The 20,927-nt window shown below is 40.2% G+C and overlaps 1 protein-coding gene across 1 annotated transcript in view; it reads right to left on the minus strand.

The window, feature by feature from the left end:
- Positions 1 to 6,282: 6,282 nt before the first annotated feature.
- Positions 6,283 to 20,927, minus strand: part of MGP1 (MALE GAMETOPHYTE DEFECTIVE 1) — a 60,970-nt gene continuing 46,325 nt past the window's right edge. The window contains exons 5-7 of the mRNA XM_087683280.1: positions 13,283 to 13,429; positions 13,036 to 13,158; positions 6,283 to 6,779 (exon numbers count right to left, since the gene is read on the minus strand). Coding sequence (XP_087539406.1) covers positions 6,719 to 6,779; positions 13,036 to 13,158; positions 13,283 to 13,429 — 331 coding nt within the window. The 3' untranslated portion in view covers positions 6,283 to 6,718. The remainder of the gene's footprint in view (positions 6,780 to 13,035; positions 13,159 to 13,282; positions 13,430 to 20,927) is intronic.

The raw sequence follows: 20,927 nt of genomic DNA on the forward strand, positions 1-20,927 counted from the left end.
CTTTCCCGTTGAGGCTACATCTAGATTGCTAGGCCTTGGCAATGAAATGCTGGCATGCTTCGTTTGTGCTCTAGTCATGATGTTCAATGAGATGGGATTGGCTTCACCATCAAGCGTTTCGACTCCAAATATTCCCAAAGGTACAAATGGCATGATAGCTGAGCTAATGGACAATTTTTGCTTAGGGCATTCAGCATTCCACACTCAGGGCATCTCAGGTCGGCCTTTTCTTGATTGGCTTGCTCTCGTTCGGGGCACCAAGATGAAATGTGCCCCAGGTAGCCTCAAGTCTAGTATGCGATTAGTTTCTAGTTTTGTCCTCCTAGGCCTCTACCCCTTCCCCCACCTAATGCCATCATCGGTACTGGTCTAAAATCCATCAAAATGGGATTGCCCTCTTTGTCATAAGAGATATAAGGGTTTACATATGTGTCGTCCTGCTTCGGCTCCTCTACATAGTGTATCGAAGCATCGCGATGGATGGGTCACAAAGGGTCCAAGTGGTCTAGGTATGCATGTGGGATTAATGTCCATCCTGGGGGCTTGGCATCATTAAGCGTTGGGAGAGCTAATGGAGATCCCCTTCCAAAGGGTGGCGATCTATTTCCTAAGTAGTATGGCTAGCTATATGGCTGTGGGTATGGTAATCTCCTCTGTAAATGGCAACATATAGTATCGTAGCCAAATCTACCGCAGTTGGCACAAGGTCTAGATCTAGGGTCCATGCACTCGGCCACAAGAGGTGGTTCCCTCCGCAATGCACGCATTGCACGTGAGGTCAAGTAGGTCTTCTTATCATCTCTTGCAGCTTGGCCAACTCTAGCTTTAGATTCTCCTGGCCCAAGTCACAACACCCTTTCCTTTCTCTTGGTTACTCTGGCTAGATCTGTCATTAATGGTGGTAGCTCTATCTGAGGTTCTAGAGGCTACACTATCTCAGTTTGTGGCCCTCGAGCCTCTCTCTTTGAGCAGGTCATCCACACGTATGGCTTCTTAGAAGACCCTAGCTAGCACATCCCTTTTCAGGTTCGAGTTGCTCACCAAGGCCTTGTAAATCTCTTCACTCCTAATTTCACTTATGAATACAATAGAGACTACTCATTCGCTAGGTTGCTCTCTGCAGTTGGGATTCTCTTAAGAAGACTCCGCACATGGGTGACATAATCTTGAATATCCTCCTCATCTTTTTGATTGGCATTCATTAGTTAGACAATAAGGTTATCCAAGTACCCTGCCTTAGAGAATCTCTTAATGAAGAGACTCTTGAGATTGTTGAAGTTGTTACGTTCGGCATTGCCTAAACTAGTGTACCGCGTCTGTCCTTTATCCCCAAGGCAAAGACCAAAAGCTTGCACATGTTGAGCACTATCCGTCAAGTCATTCACCTTGCATACCTGCTCAAACTGCTCTACGAAGCTCGTTATCACAAACGCACGGTTGGACCAATTGGACAAAGATGCTCTTAATGAAGATTGCTGACTCTAAGACAATAGGAATAAAAGAGTATACCCTGCATTGAAGCCTTGAGATGCAAACAAAAGCTTTGTCTTGTGTTAACCAATTCTCCTTGGAAGCTTTAACCAAAATGGCAATACATTGTCTTCTAGTCAAATGAGCATGTTTGGCTTGCTTTTGCTACTCAATGACATATAAGCAAACTAGTATGCTATATTGTCCATACCCCAGATGGCACACGAGGGACTATAACAAGAAGGTTCATGGGAGACAAATCTTCCCCAAGATCCCAAAGTAAATGCATCAACACCTTAGAAGATTAATTGTTCTAGCCAAGAGATTAGAAATCATCCTCCAATGGTTTCATCAGAAAGTTTACTAAAGGCCTAGACCCCTCATTCACCATGACCTACAACTACCTTTGACTTTTGGTGAAGTTATTACAATAAGCACCCACTCAATATGGGTGATCTACCATCTTTGTTTTTTTATGTGAATATCATGATCGATCATGCTATCATGGTGTGATACCATGTTCACACATCACTTCTTCCATCCTATTTGCATATCTCTGCTTGAGGATGGTTGATAGTTGTTTGTCTTGTTCACATCCTTTCTACCTAGAATTTTCCATAAAGTTACAAGAATCGATGAAGAAGGATTTACTTAGCAAGGGATGTTTGTCACATACCCTACAACCACATTGTGAAGTATAAGCAACATATAATTATCCAAAAAAGAGAGGCGAGAAGAGAGAGAGAGATAAGAGAAAGCAAATGCTCCAATCTATATATATGCATGCACATAGGGATCTTCAAGTTAAGGATGTTTAGCGCCTTGGTCAACCGATTTCACCTCTAACCCCCTATCCCTTTCTTACCCACTTCATAATCTCATGGCGAATTAAGGGTGGGACATTTAGGGCACGATTGAACAACCTGTCACCCCTAGTATTGCATAGCAGCTCTAACTTTGCGCCAAACAATTTCTCAAGTGTGAGACAATACTCTAGGCTTGCTTCAAATTCAACCCACCTCCTAGTTGTACTTACATAAGCACCCTTTACACTACACAATAAGGTCGACACTCCCCCATAGAGAGCACAATTGATTGCAAGCACAACAAAAGACTCAACATGAAGACCCATCAACATTCATGGCCTACACCCCCTACCACCTTCTATACCTACTTAACAATTCTCCACAATGATATCCTCTATTGCCAACTCTTTCATCATCCATACTATCAATTAACATTCTTGAGAGTATTAGCAACAATGTTTTCATCGTTTTATGACAACCACCACTCCTCCAACAAGACCACTTCAACATCAACTATTTGAGCCTTCGACATCTTCAATGCAAGCCACAAATTGCTACCTTCAACATGAGTGTCATGGGACTAACACCCATCTAAGAGGAAAATACTTTTAACTCTAATCTTCGAAGAACAAAGTCAAAGTGCAAGTGTCAAAGTTTATGTTTTATTTTTTAGACTGCATCTACTTATTTATAACTTTATTAAATGATAGCGTGTCTATTTTTGTATTGTTATGTGAGAGTTGGCCATCCAGATTGTAATATTTCTTGTGGATGTAATTGTCAACCCGTAATGGATGAGGTTGCAAAAATGTACCCTTCATTTTCAACCTAGACCAGGTCAAGTTAACGTTAGATAGAAGCATGCATCAATACCAGACTGATCATGAACCCATAAAGTGAATAGGATGTCCAAAAAGTAGTGAAAACCTAAAATGCAAGGACCTAACTCTAACCCTAATTCACTAGGGAACCAAACCCTAGCTCTAATTTTCATGTATATATAAAGGCTTGAAGTGGATGAAATTAGCTTGTCACATGTGCAAACTTTCAACTACAACACATCTTGCTTTTATTCTTTTACTTGTGCAACAATTACTTGAGAGTAAAGAAGAGTGTATATACGAGTGAGGAACTTCAGATAATGAAACTCTTCGTCATGTTTTACTTTTCTTCTCTTTATCATGTCTTGGTAAAAAGTTGAGTTCGAGGTTGTGTGTAAAGGAGAGAGTGATGAGCTTGGTGAGTTGTTCCTTTCTTTCTCCTCCTATTTGTTTCTCTCAACAATGGGCATGCACAATGCGAACGTGAAGGAGTTGAGTTGTTACTTCTGCAATATATGACTAGGACCTTGAAACTATCTTCAAGCCTTCAAGCTTTCAACTACATGGGAAGGTAAGTTAATACTTGAAAGCTAGTCTTGTGTTCTTTGTTTCCTTGGGTAGGGAAAAAGGATACATTGTTAGCTTAGAGCAAAGTTTGAGACAACTACATGAGAGAGAGTTGGCTGAGGAGGTTCAAGCTTCTAAAATAATATACAGTTTTGTCTAATATCCTAACTATTGAGTTTAGCCCAACACAAACCAAAACTATCCCCAAACAATATACTAGGCTTATACCAAAGCTTACCAATCCCATGTCTAAGTGTCATACTCCATTACAATTAAAGCAAGAGGGAGAGGCATCACTTGGTTTTCAACCTCTATTAAACTTTACCCTCTTAGAAATCTTGAAATTCCTTCACGAATAATCCATAATTACTTGACTAAGAATATGGTGTTGGTTAATGAATGCTTTTTAATAATGTTCCTACATGCACTACAATTTTCTTGACACAACATTGTCATTCATGGATACATGGCCTTATTCGTCTCTCAATCTCTAAAAATCCATCGTTCTTTCAACACTTAGAACACTTCAAACTAATGTCAATCTAGGGTAGATGATCAAATGTGAAATTAGATTTCACCCCTAATATATTTCTACGTGATTTAAAATACATTTTAGTATTATCAACAATGCATCCAAGCTAACACATTTAAAATATCATTACTACAACCAAGCAACTATATGTTGGTTTACATTTATTCTTAGAATTATTTTAAAAAGCTTATTGTTACAACCAAACGATTGCATGTTGGTTTATATTTATCCTTAGTATTCATGCTCGAAACCTTGCATACACCATTAGAAAACCAACTCCAATGTTGATATCAATTAGGTTGAAAACGAATTGGTCTTTCTATAACGCTTATCAATATTTGAGGATACTCCAATTTTTATGCCCCAAAACTAGAAAGCCATATCAAATTATCGAATTCGAGTATCACTTTCCTAACCAAAACATAACGATAAGTACTTTTGAACTCATGTTTTCTTTTGAGAGCTCACGCAAGATATGACAAGTTGCCTTGGGAAATCTGATTTCTTATGTTATCCAAGATGACATGTTCAAAAGTCAATAAGCCCATTTGGCATACCCTTGCTGATGGCTGAGTAACCTTTATTATGTAAGCACATCAAATGACTGCCAGCACGTCCCTTAAATTGATGAAGTCATCCAAGAGTGCAGGTTCAAAGAGACTTACGTGGTTCGCATGGCATGGTGCAACAGCATGGATTAACTTTCCCTTTCCATAATATGGAACATTTGCACCTCACCCATCAATCTATATTTATGGTTATGAACTATCATTACAACTTTCTACAGAGGTAAAATCCTGGAAATCCACAAGCTTGCCTCATGCTTATAGCCATTGGTCATCTGTGGATAGACTGGAAGGTTAGAACTACTACCCACAGAGAACACCTATCAGGTAGAAAGGAACAGCATATTTAGATGGGAGTTTACACTACCACTCTGCAAAAGGTTTCAACCAATTTCTAAGGGTGAAATCCCCAAGCATAGATACCTTATACTTATTCCTACTAGAAATCAAACATAAAAACAACACACTCCTTGATGTGTCTGAAGAAGCTCCTCATCCAATTCCACAATTATAAGCTCCTATTAGGGGTTGCGTTGCAGCTCACCAATCGGAGAGCCCATCAAGTGCACTGGCCTAGAATCTCTCATCTCACCAGGTACAGAGTCAAACATACTCCAAAGACATCACAAAAGTCCCTCCCACATTATGGGACTCAACTTACATGGTGGAACAAGATACGAAGAACCAGTCTCTCTAGGCTGAATATTGCTGCTTCTAATAGCTGTATGGGCAGCAAAATAGCCTCCCATATGGATATTAAAGTACCCTGTCAAAAGTCTTATACACCTTTGAAGAATTTAATCACATTCCTTCCCCAGTCCAGTCTCAGTGATAATACGCTAATGGAGGCAACTTGAATTGAAACATCACCATTGTGGCATGTTCAAACTTCTCTGTATAATGTTGCTTATAAGATAGTGTGTTTGGTACACAGAACTTATATGAATCTTGCATAAACAGCCGAATTCCTGCCATTGCTGGCCATTCACTTGGCATTCCATGCAAATCTGTTTATGAAACAACCCCAAGTAGATGCCTTCCACGCCATGCAAAGCTGAGCAACTAGAAGAAGTATGCTTTGTACACAACATGTGCCTGCATGCACTACCAACCTACAAGTGTGCAACTACTAATTCTTTTCTCTAGTGTCTAATAGGCAGGCAGCCAAGCATTACAACTACAATTTGCACACGTTCCCTCATACCTAGCTCGCTATCTTTCGTTCGATGTTTCTATCTGTCCCCCATCTAGCATTCATCTTCCGATCCTCTCAATTTTATTTCCAATTGTGTAGACCTCATGTCAGCCCAGCAATCCCATTTTCTTACAATGTATGGAAAATTTTGGCTGCTGCAGATACCCTTGCCAATCACACATACTATAACTGGTAGCGATTGACTCAAATACCCTGCAAGTGAAGGCATAACTGAGAAATTCTACCCTTCAGAAAACTTGCACTGTATCAGAGGCTTGACTTACATATAATTTTCTCTATGCAGGGCGAAGTGAGAGGAACTATATAACAAAAGAAATTCCTTTAGTTTAAAACCCTGACAGTCTGATAGAATATTAGGAGAATCCAGAATAAGAGTGAAACTTTAGTGCATTTAAATTTCCTACACTATTCTTATTTGCTAGTGAATGTGTGGGAGCTACAAGGTGAAAAATGTCCAACCTGCTTTGCCACAAAAGAAAGTGTATCCAGAATCTGTAAGATCTCCATATGTATTTTCCAACAAAATCGGGAATCTTGCAACTTCAACTTATTGGAAGTGAGGAAGACAAGATGGGTGTGACAAAAGCATCATCATGGAAAGATGCCCCTTACAACATCCGAAAGAGCAAATTTATGTGGATTACAAAGAGAACCAAAATCCTGTCAAGTGTCTTGACACAGCTGTAGCATCACCAGGGTGTTGCAGATTCCAATGCAGAGTTACCACTGAATAGCAGACCTTACAGATATTTCCGATGATCTAAAGTCCTCAGATCCACTTGAATCTCTTCCATATCAAGACTGCAATGCAAAAATAACATAATATCAACGAGCTGAGAAGTCGTAAACCCAATGATCTGATCAGTAACACGCAAATCCAACAGAATATCAACATGCTGAGAAGTTGTAGACTCAATGCTCTAACCAGCAACAATAATTATATGAATTCTAACATGTTCAAGTTCAAAATACAATTTTTTGAAAAATAAAAAGCCAATCCTTGTACTGAATTCTATCACTGTACACGAATCTTTCCTAATGGCAAGGATATAGTACAAGATATCCCTAAAGTTACAAACTTCGCCGAAAAAGTTGCCACACAACATCTATTCACTGCAGCGTTGCCTGCACAAGCATACATGTGCATGCACATTTCCTTTGAGCTGGAATAACACGGAAAATACATGTATCCCACCAGGTGCCTTTGCACTATCAAAGGGATTGCAATGTACTGCCATGATTGTAAGCATTCTACATCAACAGATTTTACCCATCAACTTTCTTTAAACCAAGCTTTATACTTTGCTCACGTTTTGTCTTTTCAAACTTCTTTGTTTTCTAGGCGAATTCTCCAAAGTTTTTCCTGCTTCGTTAATTGGTTATTTTAATGTGTATGGATGATGAGAACATTTGTTAGCATACAATCTAGAACTTGGCACAAGTATTTCTTTAGCTTTGATTAGAATCAGAAGAAGTAAACTGAGATTTGGCTCCAATCCAGCTGCCGATTCCAAGTACGAAGCCTTCAATTTCCAAGCTGGCCGATAAACCCTAAATTCTATTGTAAATTTGGGCTCACAGCAGCAAACGCTCTGCTGCCACCTTCCATGACTGAAATCCGCTGTAAATGGCTAAGAATAGCTGAGGATTCGATTGTGGATGAAAGAGAGAAGGCTGAGGAGAGACAAATTTCTGATTTTATCATGAGAAGGTACTCAAATCTGCTACTGCCTGTAAAGAAACAGGTTTTTAGCGCTGTCACCCACAAAATATTGAGGCCTCTAATGGTGGTCGCCTGCCCAAAATGGAATCATCAACAGACCAGCACCCTCTTGATGCTGTCGCCACACCTTGGACTGACTTCTCTTGATCAGAAACAGCAAGTGACCTGCTGTAGCAGCCTCTCTTCCATCTCTCCCAACTTCCACCAACCTCTGAATGAGGCTCAGCCAGCCTCCAACAGCCTTTCCCTTGATTGAATGGGCGAGTCTTGCCAAGTGGCAGCCTCTCTAATGCATTTTTCAGTAATCTAATTAAATTTAAAATTTAATAGTTCTGAAAATTAATTTCAGCTCTGGTCCCTGCTCAAAAAATTAAGTGTGCCCATCCAAAAATTCAATTGACTAGGCAATTTCGACTCCCAAGAGATCTTGAGCATTAATTAGCCCCTAAATTGTCATTAATTAATTAACTAATGCCTAGTTCCCAATGCCACTACTAACATTTGGTGCCTAAATAAATACCCTACACCTAGACTGACACCACACACCCACCTGACTAGTATAAGCCTTTGGCACCTATTGACATCTCAAGGTCCTTGGCCCATCATTGTGATGCAACTCACTTGCACAACACATGCACACCTCACATTTGCATATTTGATTGATAACTAAATCAAATACTAAGCAAAGCATTAAATTTTGTGTGCTCATGCATCATTTGCAATCTAGACTCCAAGGTCCAGTTACAACTAAGGATTGTGATGTGCGTCTAAGGATTGTGGTGTGTCCAATAAACATGAGATCATCTTATGGATAATAGTAGTTGTTAGGCAATAGCTAGACAGTGATACATGACCGGTAGCATCTTCGGTTAATTGCAACGATTTGTAACTGAAAGTTAGATGTGTGTGCGTGTGCAACCAGTTCAAGTGCCAAGAGTCTAGTTTACAAGACAACAAAACTAGCTATGGACCGATTTAGTACTTGGGAGGAATCTCCATGAGAAAAGTTGAGGAATGAGGCCCGTCATCACAATGTGCATTTAATTTCATCTTTCTAAAAGACCAAATTGGCTTTGGTTAATTATGCAAGTAGCCATATGAGCTAGTATGAAAACAAAAGTATATCAACATTTCCATTAGCAAGTTGATTTAACAACCATTGGGCAATTCTGTTAGGATCTTGCAAGGACATGATTCCAAGCTGCCCTTATCCAACTCACCTTGTACAAGATTGGTAGAAACCTTGCAATATGTCAACTAGTCTAGGAGACCACATTCAAAGGAAGCTTCACAGATTAAACTGCATTTGCTAGAGAGAGATTTTAAATGAACTACTAGCAGTTGGAGAGTCTATGAAGGGTTATAATTTTTCTACAATGGATACCATATCTATTGGCAAGGTAGATGCTCACATTTCCACATGCATAGTTGCCCAAAACGATGTTTCAGGCTACTTGAAACGAAAGAAAAATGACCCAAAACATTTCATGTCCGACACATTTTGGAAAAGGTGTTTTAGGACACACAAGAAAAAACCTGATTTGAGTCATTTTGTTCATTATGCATGTCATGGGGACGTGAAATCTTTGGATGCTTTGCTTTTGCTAGAGACATTTGTTTAATTTAATAATCAAATGTGCAATGTTGTGATACATGTGATGTGGAAGCAAATATTTCATGGTAACAGGCCAAGAAACCCAAGGAGGCAGTGGGTGTCAAAGGCAAAACTTGTAACAAGTTATGCCAACTCAATTTTGGGTGGCATCAGTTTTGGGTAGCAATTGGTGTCAATTTGACCCTAGGATAATTAATTGGCCAATAAGTGTCAGGGTGACACTAGGGACTAGACACTAATTCATTAATTAATGCAGATCCAAGGGTCGATTGAGGCTAGGAACCACTTGGGGTTGCTATTGGCTTAGACACATCTAATTTTGGGTAGGATCAAAAGGATTTAAATTAATTTTCAGAATTAATTAATTTTGAAAAGTAATTAAATGGCTAAAAATTGCTGAAAAATGGGATTAGAAGGCTGCCACTTGGCAAAAATGCCCATGCAATGGGGGAGAAGGCTGTTTGGGGGGCTATGGAGACTCATTGAGTGTATGTGGGCAGTGGGAGAGAGAAACAAGAGGCTGATGGTCTGATTTTCTGCTGTTGGAGACCCTCTAAAGGCTGCCAACAGCAGATTTGGCCTTCCCAAGAGCAAGCAACAACAACCAAGGGCTAGCAACAACATTTATAGCACTCCTTGGTAGAAGACGACAACATTTGGGGCTCATTCAGGTAAAGCAACACCCATTTCTAGGGAAATTCTATCCACATCATTCTCTCACCTCCTCCAACCTTTTCTCTGATAATCTCAACCATTTGGAGTAAACCAGCCAAATTTGGTGGACATAGCAAGAATTAGGGTTTAGCTGTGAGAGTACGCAGCGTAGAGGAACACAAACACAGAGACAAAAGAACAAAGAGAGACTGCAAGAAAAGAAGAATGAAATCTGCACTAAACAAGAAAGAATTCGGATACAAATGGGAAAGTGGAAGGAGACTGATCATTCCCTACATGTGGCCCATAGCATCAGTGAGGGCACCAAATCAGGCTGATAACGATGGCAACAACAAGCACGAAGGAGACAGTGTCAAAGTTTGCACCTACCAAGGAGGATAAGAAGATGGGAGAGGATGGATGCCAGGTGTGGGAGGGGCAATATTTAGCCAAGAATCCCAAAATCTTGCTAACTACACCCTGCAAGTGCCAAAAAGCTGGCCGAACAGCATTTAACACTGGTCGTGGCACAATAAATGCCAAAAAAAAACACTAGATGGCCACCAAAAATCCCAATTGGATAGGACAATGTCTGACAGGTGCAAGCAAATTGGGAAATATAGAAGCTGCCCTAGAAATGCACACATGATGCTAACAACTAATGAAAATGCATAGAAAACACTTGACAGACATGATGATGACAACTAATGAAAACACTTGATAGACATGTCAGAGCCCCTAATATTCTCGTCTGACTTAGATTGAGGCTCACGGGTGGGAGATGACAAGGCATGGCAAATATGTGCTAACACCCCCTCTCAAATCCTAGATGTGGTGGAAAGCTAAGGAAGAAATGGATCTTGGGGTGGCAAGAGGAATGTGGATGTCAAGGAAGTCCGTCAATGAAGACTGACGATGAAGAAGCTCCTCGCAATCCTAGAAAACCACCTCTAAATACTACAAGCCAAGAAATCCACAGCCGCATCACCAAGATCATCCCACTCTGAACATGAGGAAGGGTATGAGGGAACCACTGGAGGAAAAGGAACCTGTAGAATAGATGGTACACAAGCGGGAGCAAGTGTAGCAATAGCCTGTTGCAAAGGACCCTGCATCATAGAAGGGGAATGCAACCTATAAAGCCCTCTCTCCTGTTGAGAAACCCTTCACCCACACTTTACATTTTTGCGTTTCTGTGTTTTGCGTTTAGGGTTTGCAGCCCCAAAAAGGGGCGCCATCTTAGACTGACTATGCCTATTTATAGGCCACTCTCTCATTCATTCCTCACAACTGATTCATTCAGTCCATCACCTCTTCTCTCCAGCCTCTCCACTACCCTCACACCCCTTTAGGAGGACATTGCGGTTTGTCTTCATCATCTTCCTTGTGCTACGGCACCCTTGTTCCCTTGTATCACATTCACTCCATGATTCAAAACTTCATCATTCCATTCATTAGAGTTTATTTTCTCTTCTCTTCTCTATGTTTGCCGAGTTCACTCCGTGTTCCTCCCCGCAAACCCTACTGTCTCACTGGTACGTCATCTTTTGACATGGTATCAAAGCTAGATTTGCTCAAACAACAGCAAAGATCCTCCACTCCAGTGAAAGCAAAGATCGGTGGTGGGTTCGGCTTCCATTTCTCTTCTTCTTCCGTTGCATCAAAATCTCGTTTTTGCATATTTCAGTTCACTTCTAGCCCTTCCACTACCCACCCACCCCTTGAGGCAAACATCGTGGTTCGTGCTTCACACTGCCCTCACACCCCTTGAGGTGGACATTGCCGTTCGTGCTTCATGGTGGCTGACCTCTTCCTTCTTCAGCAAGGGACACTAGTATCCATGGCTTCTTTACCAACAGATGACCAAACTATTGGGTGCTCCTACTGTGGCATCACCGGACACACCACCGATGCTTGCCGACTTCGACCTTTGCTTCCCACCCCCCGGAGTATATGCGTCTTCCACCAGGCACTCCTTGTGCCACCTCTCCTTTCTGGGCCACAGAGATCGTTCTACATCGGCTATCATAGTACTACGCTCAAGGCAATAAGATGCATCCAATGCGCACTAAGTCCTTTCGAGCACATGGAGGATCAATTAGCGCTACAACCTCCTAGAGGTCGTTGCAATGCCAACGGCAATCTTCTCCCACTTATTTTTAGGTACAGTGGCTTCCAAGACCTACAGATCTGCAGTCCACTCCATCGAGAGATAGTGATTGTTTGATACTGTCTCCTCATCAATCCACTCCTTCGAGAGACAGTGGCTGCTCGACTCCTTCCTCTTCTTCGGCTACCCAGTTTGCTCCACTAAGAGAGAGCGACTGTTAGCCACCTCTTGCTCTGCTGAACATGCCCAAGGGGCTGCAGGAGACGGCCACGATGGGGGTGAAAAGATGAGGGACATGACATGTAAAGGTTACATTCCGCTTGAAGACATCAAGCCCTACAATGTTGTTTGCTCCTAATCATTCTTCCAGCCAGCCTCTCGGGATGCTGAGCCTTATCCTGTCTGACAATGTAGGCTTCAATAATTACAACAAACCCTCTAATACCTGATGCTAAACAGTTAGTGCAAAATGGTACTAGTAGTGACAGTTTCTCTTTCATAGCTATCTCCAAAACAGCTCTAAAATACACCTCATTTGCACACATTCGGATCATTGTCTTGGTTCATCAAGTTTCTTGAAACAACATACACAGAGATGGCTATGCTTTTTTCACTGCTCTCAGCATTCCCACAGCCAAAATAGATCTAACAAAGATACCACTGACCTGTCCAAGAGAATGGCTGTGAGGTGCATAAGGTGCATAAGCTTTTTCTCAGCCTTCATGCAAATTTTCCAGCACACATGAGTGTACACTGACAAAGACCAATGGGAAACAAAGCAGATGGAAACAAAATACAGGGACATCCGCCTCCAACTAGACCTGATAATGAACAAAGTTTGTCTACCAAATAACAATGATGTGTTCACCAAGTTCTCATACCCTTCAGCCTGCAAATGTACTTGATCGGATACTCTCATGTAATGTAATGCAAAAGAGCACTCCTGAAAATTTACCTTTTCTTGTGAGTTTCAATAGTTTCAGCTACTTCATTCTTCATTTTCTCAAGATCAGCTTTTGCACACTGAGTCTCAAGTTCATTCGCCAAGTCTTTCACTTGTTTTGGACTGACGCCAAGCCTGTACATTCATAGCAAGTCGTTGACGTGTTAAAGACAGCATGTCCAATCTTCACAAAATGTGTGTAAACATGTCTCATAGTAGAAAAACTCATAAAATCGAAGAGTTCAAGTCATGATCTTACGCCTTATTAATAGCTTCAAATTCTTTCTTTAAGAGACTCATGCCTTCCTTGTCCTGCCGAACCAACGTTCTTCCAATCATTTTCTCTACTTTTTCCACTGCCTCCAACATCATCTTATCCCCTTCATACTCTTGGGTGATACCCATTCTGTTAAATCAAGTTAAACAAGATAAGAAAACTGTTTGAGCAACCTCCACAAAACTGAAATCAAGAAATAAACCACCAACAAAACTCAGCTGGAAAGCTAAAATCTTAATAGCTACATATGCCGCACAGACAAGTAGTCTTGTTTGGCACCACTTTTTAAGAGGGACTTGTTAGCTTTATATCACAGATATACTATTGCAAGAACATGCAACCATGTCATACAAGTTTGTTTCAGAGCTCAATGTACATCTACTTTGACAGTGTTTTCCTTTTTTACCTGAGGGATTTAGGAACTAAGAGCAAGCAAAAGTGAGCTGCTTGATGCTTGATGCTACAGATTCAGATGTGTATCTCATAAGTATGCACATATTCACACACATGCACAACCCCCCCCCCCCCCCCCCCACACACACACACACATGTATGTACATTTGTACTTGCACACTTGCATGTTTGTGGCAAAAATAACCTCTCGAAGAACAACAAGAAGTAGTGGTAGAAGTTAGAATTGATGAAGTGAAACATTTATAAGGGTCCTTCAGGCCAACCGAGCTGACCCAAAGACAGGTAGAACACTACACATGGAGTCAAAAGGCTTTTTAAAAAAAACATAGGTCCACAATAACAAGAGAAGGGTCACACTAAGCATGCACAACAAAGGTGGTGCAAATGATATCCATCCAAGGAGCAGTCACCTCTCACAGGATCACACCAACAAAAACCATGAAACTAGCTTGCCACGATGACAAATCCTCGAACACAACCCACGTGACCACATATACTTGACACCGCATAAAAAATAATTGTGTGTGTGCATATGTACCAAAGTCCAATCCAACACCAAAAAAGAACAAGATGGATATGCTCCAATTGTGAAATGGCTATGGCAAGAATAGAGAACTACACATGGATCCAAAAGACTAAAAAGACATAGGGCCACAATAACAAAAGAAGGGTCAAACTAAGCATGTACAACAAAGGTGGTGCAAATGGTATCCATCCATGAAGCAACCACCTGCAAAAACCATGCAAATAACTTGCCACAATGACAAATTTTGAACACAACCCATATGACCACATATACTTGAGATCGCGTTAAAAATACATACATCACATGTCTATCATATGTGCCAAAGACCAACCCAACACAGGAAAAGAACAAGATGAATATGCTCCAATTGTAAAGTGACTATGGATAGCATCTTGCCCAAAATTCACAAATGAATGACACTATGCTAATGCGTAACTTAAGTCCATACTTAGGAAATGAAGCCCCAAACCTATCTAGCAACTAGGTAAGATGTTATGAGAATGTGAAATACTCTTGTTTTTCTTAGCATTTGATTAAAAGCTAATCAAATGTACGAATGTGACTTGCACATGTGAGGAGCATGTCAATTATTTTACATTGTGGGACCCATGACCCCAAAATATCAATTGGTGCCAAAGGCAAAAATTAATTAAGTTATGCTAGACACGTACTAGGTGGTATCAGGTATCAGTACTTGGCCTAGAACATTTAATTAGCCATTAGTGACAGTGGTGATGCTAGAGAATTGGCATTAATCAATTATAGCCTATAGGGTTTGACAACCACATCAAGAAGTGTACCCAAATTTGAAGGCTTCAAACTTCAATTTTCAGAACTGAAATCAGTGCATTTCAAGAGGATTCAAGTGGTTAGCCAACCAGCATTAAATTTGGGGATATTTTATTTCCTAAGGAGCACAGCTAGAGGACAATCTCCTACAAATCAAGGGACAAATTGATTTGAATGTTTGTTCATTTATGACAGCAAGAGGTATTGGATTAGTGGAGATTGAAGGATCTCAATTGTACTCCGTCCATTTCGAATACAAGTTAAAGAAATACCACAAGGGACGCCAAATTTTGGAGTCAACATGTTGTTCAATGTCCAAGATTAAGTGGTAACATTTGCATTGTGAATTTTACGAGAGGGAAGGCTGGTTTCACAAGATATAGAAGGAAGAGCAAGAATCTCACCACATGTAGTACAAAAGACACAACTACTAGAGATCTTGCAACAACGCAACATATACCCTACGTGTAAACCTTCTATAAGAAATCTCGTTACACAAACGTGAAATTTTAAGATACTTTAATCTTGCAAATAATATTTGCTTAAGTTATTAATCAAATATCCAAGGTTGTTTAGCACATGTGGTACACATGGCAGTTATTTCATGGTAACAAGCCAAGGAACACGAGAATGCAATGGATATCAAAGGCAAAAGTTGTGATGAGTTATACCAACTGGGCTTTGAGGATCAATTGGTGTCAAATTTGACCCTACCACAAATATTTGGCTAATAAATATCACTGTTGATACTAAGGACTAGAATTACTTAATTAAATAATGTCAATCTAAGAGTCAACAAAGGTTGGACATCCCTCATGAATGAGCACATTTAATTTTTGGCAAAGTCAAAAGGGCTAAAATTAATTTTCAAGATGATTTAATTCTGAAAATTAATTAAATGACTGAATAATGCTGAAAAATGGGTTGAGAAAGCTACCACTTGGCAAAAATGCCCATACAAATTGAGAAAATGTTTTTGGGAGCTAGGTCTCAGCCATCTAATTAGTTTAGAGCCTGAGGAGAGGGGGGGAGGAGAGAGAGAGAGAGAGAGAGTTGCTAGTCCATTCTTTGATAAGACAACAGCAATTTGCTGCAAAAGACAACCATCTAGGAGACTCAGCAAATAGGGAACAGCAAGGAGATACCTTCTAAGGGCTAGCAACAACATTCCTAATCAAGTGATAGCATTTTGGAGGTGCCTAGCAATAGGTGACTGCATTAAATGAAAGCTAGAGCAAGTGACAAGTAGATTTTAGGGTTTTCTCACCGAGAAATCAAATTTCTCTCTCATCTTGGCTTTCTCTCACCTTCTCTAGTAATTTCTTAAAAGTTCTCGGCATTTCTCAGTCATTCTCAACAAATCTCAGCCAAATTCGATGCACAACAGGATGATTTTTGCTATAACCCCTAAATTTTTGAATTTAGGGATTGATTGCCACCTTGGGACCCATGCCAATAGGAATAGGCATCATATATTGAAATCAGCACTTGAGATTTATGGAATCAACAAGGATTTCATATGCCAAGTCATCCAATGTAAATTGGAGTAACATTTGGCTAGTTGGTGGTTTCATTTGTGCGATTCCTAGGTAAAATTCAAGAGGCAATGGGCCCAACTTGCTTGTTGATTGTATGTACAACAAGAAGCTTTTGGATCAGCAAAGGAGATTATGGAATTTCAACTTGTACATTGTCCAAGATTGTTAAGGAGATTATGGATACCAATTTTGGGGCCAAACGAGTATCTATTGTCCAAGATTGTTAAGGAATGTGTGCATTTTAGTTTATGCTCAATTATTACTTGTTGTAATTAAATGCTTGATCAAGTTTTACCACCCTATCCGAGGAGGAACGTTGGTTTCATGGTTCCATTGCCAAGACTCCACTCAATCCCTTGATTTGGTGGGCCCGAGACACCTGATTGCAAGCCTAAGCTTTGACTGTTGATTTTTACTCTCAGCTAAGAAACTATAGCAATATGTCTTCCTACAATGAGATGCAATCAAGCAGTGATAATGCCTCTTTAGTATGGACATTCACATGGGGAATAAGGAAATGCAATGCCTAATCTTGGACAAGGCTCAAACCATGGACAGCAAGCTAAAAATGTTAAAGTTGGGCAAGATGCAAGGCCTTCAAGGCATAATGCAGCTAATGACTAGCAATGTGAAGAGAAATTTGATGACCAATTCAAGAATCAGATAAGGACAGCAATAAATCTCTTTACTGAATTGGCAAAGGATCCTCAATTCACCCGATTTTTTTATGCTGCGAAGCACAGCAAGAGCAAGAAAAAAAAGTTATCTTCTACACCTTCCCAACAGCCAAGTGCATTGAAAGAAATGCCAAAGCCTTCATTTGAAGCTCCTAAAGATGCTATGAAAGCAAAACAATTAGTACCTATAGGACAAGAAATGCAATTGCAAGGCCATCATGGAAGTGCCAATCCAATTAATTTTGGACAGCTGAGCATATATGCTATAATGGAGCAACCAAGATACTTTGGTGGTAGCACGATTTTTCATGCTATGCTTGGACAGGGACCACATACGAGAATGTATGGTACAAATCCCTATGATATGCAATAGCCAATGTATGGTGTGCAAGGCCCAATGTATTATGGTATAGCTAGAAATATGCAAAACCCTATGTATGGCAGCGTTGGCTTGATGCTTGGGGCACAAAGTAGCATATTTGGTAATGCATTTGAAACCCCCAAATACTTTTGAAACTCAAGGAATCGGTGCCGGTTATGTAAATGCTCCGTTTGGTGTTGGTTTTGATGTAAATTCAACGAATGCACCCTTTTTGCAAGGGCTAGAATATGACAACTTGACACCCAAAGGAGCAACAAAAGACTATGATGAGGCTGAAAAAGCAATGAAGTTTTGAGTCCTTCAATGGTACACAAGATAGGCTAAAAGCTTTGACTTTCATTCAACAGTTTGATGCAACCTAAATTCAGGGGGAAACTTCACTAAGTCCTCAAATATTCGAAATGAAGCCACTTTCTTGAAAGGGAATGCATTGCACTGGTGGCCCACTCTCTTGATGCAAGGTAGAGCACCGTCAACACGGGTACAATTCAAGCAATTGTTTGCATCAATAAGAAAAGTTATTCAAGAGCCAAAACACATTACAAGTATTGATTGTTGAAAAAAAGACCCACTGACATAATCAAAAGCTTTTTTCATATTCAACTAAATCATAGCAACCTCTTGACCAAAAGCTTAAGCATAATCTATCCCCATTGTAGATTATGCTTAATATTCCGTCCCTTAACGAAACCATATTGCCTTGGATGAATCGACAACAGAGAATTTTTCTAAAAGCCTATTAGTAAAAATCTTGGAGAAGATTTTATACAATGATCCCATAATGGAAATGGGTCTCCACTATTACAAAGCTTGGGAAGAAGACTTTTGGTAATAAGCAAGCACCATAATCTTCCAATCGAATGGGATGTGGCCCATTCTCTAAATGGGTTGACAAAGTCGAACAAGAGGATCCTTAAGCTTATCAACATAAGTCAAGAATAGTTCATTTGACAAACCATCTCATCAATCTTTATTGAAGCATTCTTTGATCTCACAATAGGCTTGCGATAATCCTGATGACTTGGTCACTTATACTGTGCGGTTGAAATGTAGACGACATGGTCTTTAGAATGAAAAAATAAGCAAAATATAAAATGTTTGTCTATTTAGATACATTGCATGACAACAATTGCAAAAGTCATGGTTTTCTTTTCTCATTTCTATGAGCAATATGAGCACAAAAATATTGTTTGCTTGTTGGCTACTTGAGGGGCTATGGTTATTCCATCTTAAATTATCATTAAAAACAAATGCATGTTGAAACTTGAATCCCATATACTCCGGACAAAGTAAGTGCATTCTCCTAAAAAGTCGAGCCATGCATACATAACCTCAAATATTACAAGTCTGTCAAACAAAGTGAATCAATTGCATCATATAGTCAAAAAATTGATAATGCAATAATTATTCATTTTAATATAACAATTACCATGATAAAATATGCTTGTGCATGAATACTTATCTGAGCCATGGGCTTATAAACATAGGTTCAATGACAAGGGCCTAATCATCCGAGGTAGAAGCAGAGTAGTTGAGACTCCTCTACTCCTACAATAGAAGTACATTCTGTCAGAAGTGGTGCAACAATGGAAGCATAAACAACATGCTGAAATAAACTGTTGAAACACAAGACAAGAGAATGAATGAATGAACACAAATACAGATGAGAACTCAGATGTATGCTCGGGAAACAGAATCCATATCGAACACGAGATAGCAACATACAACAGTGAATCACAGACTGTGTGGGCACCTTGGCACTAGCTTCTCTCTCCCCAGAAGAATCCACAAATGATGGCTGAAGTACACCGGAGGAGGAGCCCCAACAATATGTAGGCATAAAATGAAGAGAGCAATAAATGCAATCGGCTAGCATTTAATGATGGTCGGCCAGCATTAAATGCTCCCTAGCCATAAAAAGGACACCAAAAAATACCAGAAAAAAATACTACAAAAAGGCCACAATCTTTGCAGCACAGACTCACACCTGAGCTGACTAATCTGCTAACATCCTCTCTCAGATCAGAGTTGAACCATGATCTGATACAATACAATAGTACAATGATGGGGAATCATAAACTATACAACATAGAACCACCAGAAGAACCATGGATATCCAAGCAGTGAGTGGCCAGTTGTCATGAGGACGTGAAAATTTGATGCTTTGCTTATGTTTAATTGACATTCGATTAAAGGATTAATCAAATGTGGAATTAAAAGATGCACATGTGTTGTACATGTGAGGTGCAAGCTACTTTCTCACAGTTGGAGACCCAAGGACCCTGTGAAAAATATGGGTGTCGAAGGTAAAAGTTGTAACAAGTTACACTTGTTAGATTCTAGGTGAATTTTGGTGTCAGTGTGCCCCTAGGACCATTAATTGGCCATTAAGTGTCAGTGGTGACACTAGGGACTAGGCATTAATTAATGGATTAATGCTTGTCCAAGGGTCAATTACTGCATGGGACCACTTTGGGTTGCAAATGGCCTAGCCAATTAATTTTTGGATGGGCAAGGTCAATTTTTTGGGCATGGATTAAGGGCTGAATTAATTTTCAGAATTAATTAATTCTGAAAATTAATTAAATGACTGGAAATTGTTGAAAATGGATTAAGAAAGCTGCCACTTGGCAAAACTTTCCCGTGCAAGTGGGGGAAAGGCTAAATAGGGCTGAAGGGAGAGGGAAATCTCGTTTTTTCATTTTGGAGATGTTGGAAAGAGGTGTTGGATTGTGGCTACCAGCTTTTGGGGCCATTTCCCAACCATTGGAAACCATTTTGGTGATGGAGATTGCATATTCTTGACCTTGGGAAGCTAACAATTGCTGCTGATGCACTTTCTCCTGAAGATCACAGTCTCTGATGCTCTTATTGTTGTTGGTGCATCCGTTTGGGGCTGGTACAGCAGGGCAACAGCTGATTTTGATCAGTTCTTCGCAACAAATCTCAAAATTTTCTCTCTATACAGCATTCTCCCATCTCCTTCAGCCTATGTTCAGCCATTCTCAACCATTTGGAGGAGATTTCGGCCATTTTTCGTGGGCTGATCTGTAATTTCTGCAATAAACCTTAATTTACAGTAGAAATTAGGGGTTAGCAGCCACCTTGGGATCCATGCCAGAGATTGAAGGCTCAAGAGACTAAAATCACCAGCTGATAATTGAAGATTGTCAAGGGATTTCAAGAGCCAGCCCATCCCAAATTGATTTGGGGCAACATTTGGCCAGCCAAGGGTCAAATTGGAGAAGAAGTCCTGGGTGAATCAAGGGGCAAATGACCCAAAAGGCTTGCTGGTCATTTA

The sequence above is a fragment of the Lygodium microphyllum genome, chromosome 8 (genome assembly GCF_053477565.2).
Source record: "Lygodium microphyllum isolate KBCC chromosome 8, Lygodium_microphyllum_v1.1.10, whole genome shotgun sequence".
Classification (NCBI taxonomy): domain Eukaryota; kingdom Viridiplantae; phylum Streptophyta; class Polypodiopsida; order Schizaeales; family Lygodiaceae; genus Lygodium; species Lygodium microphyllum.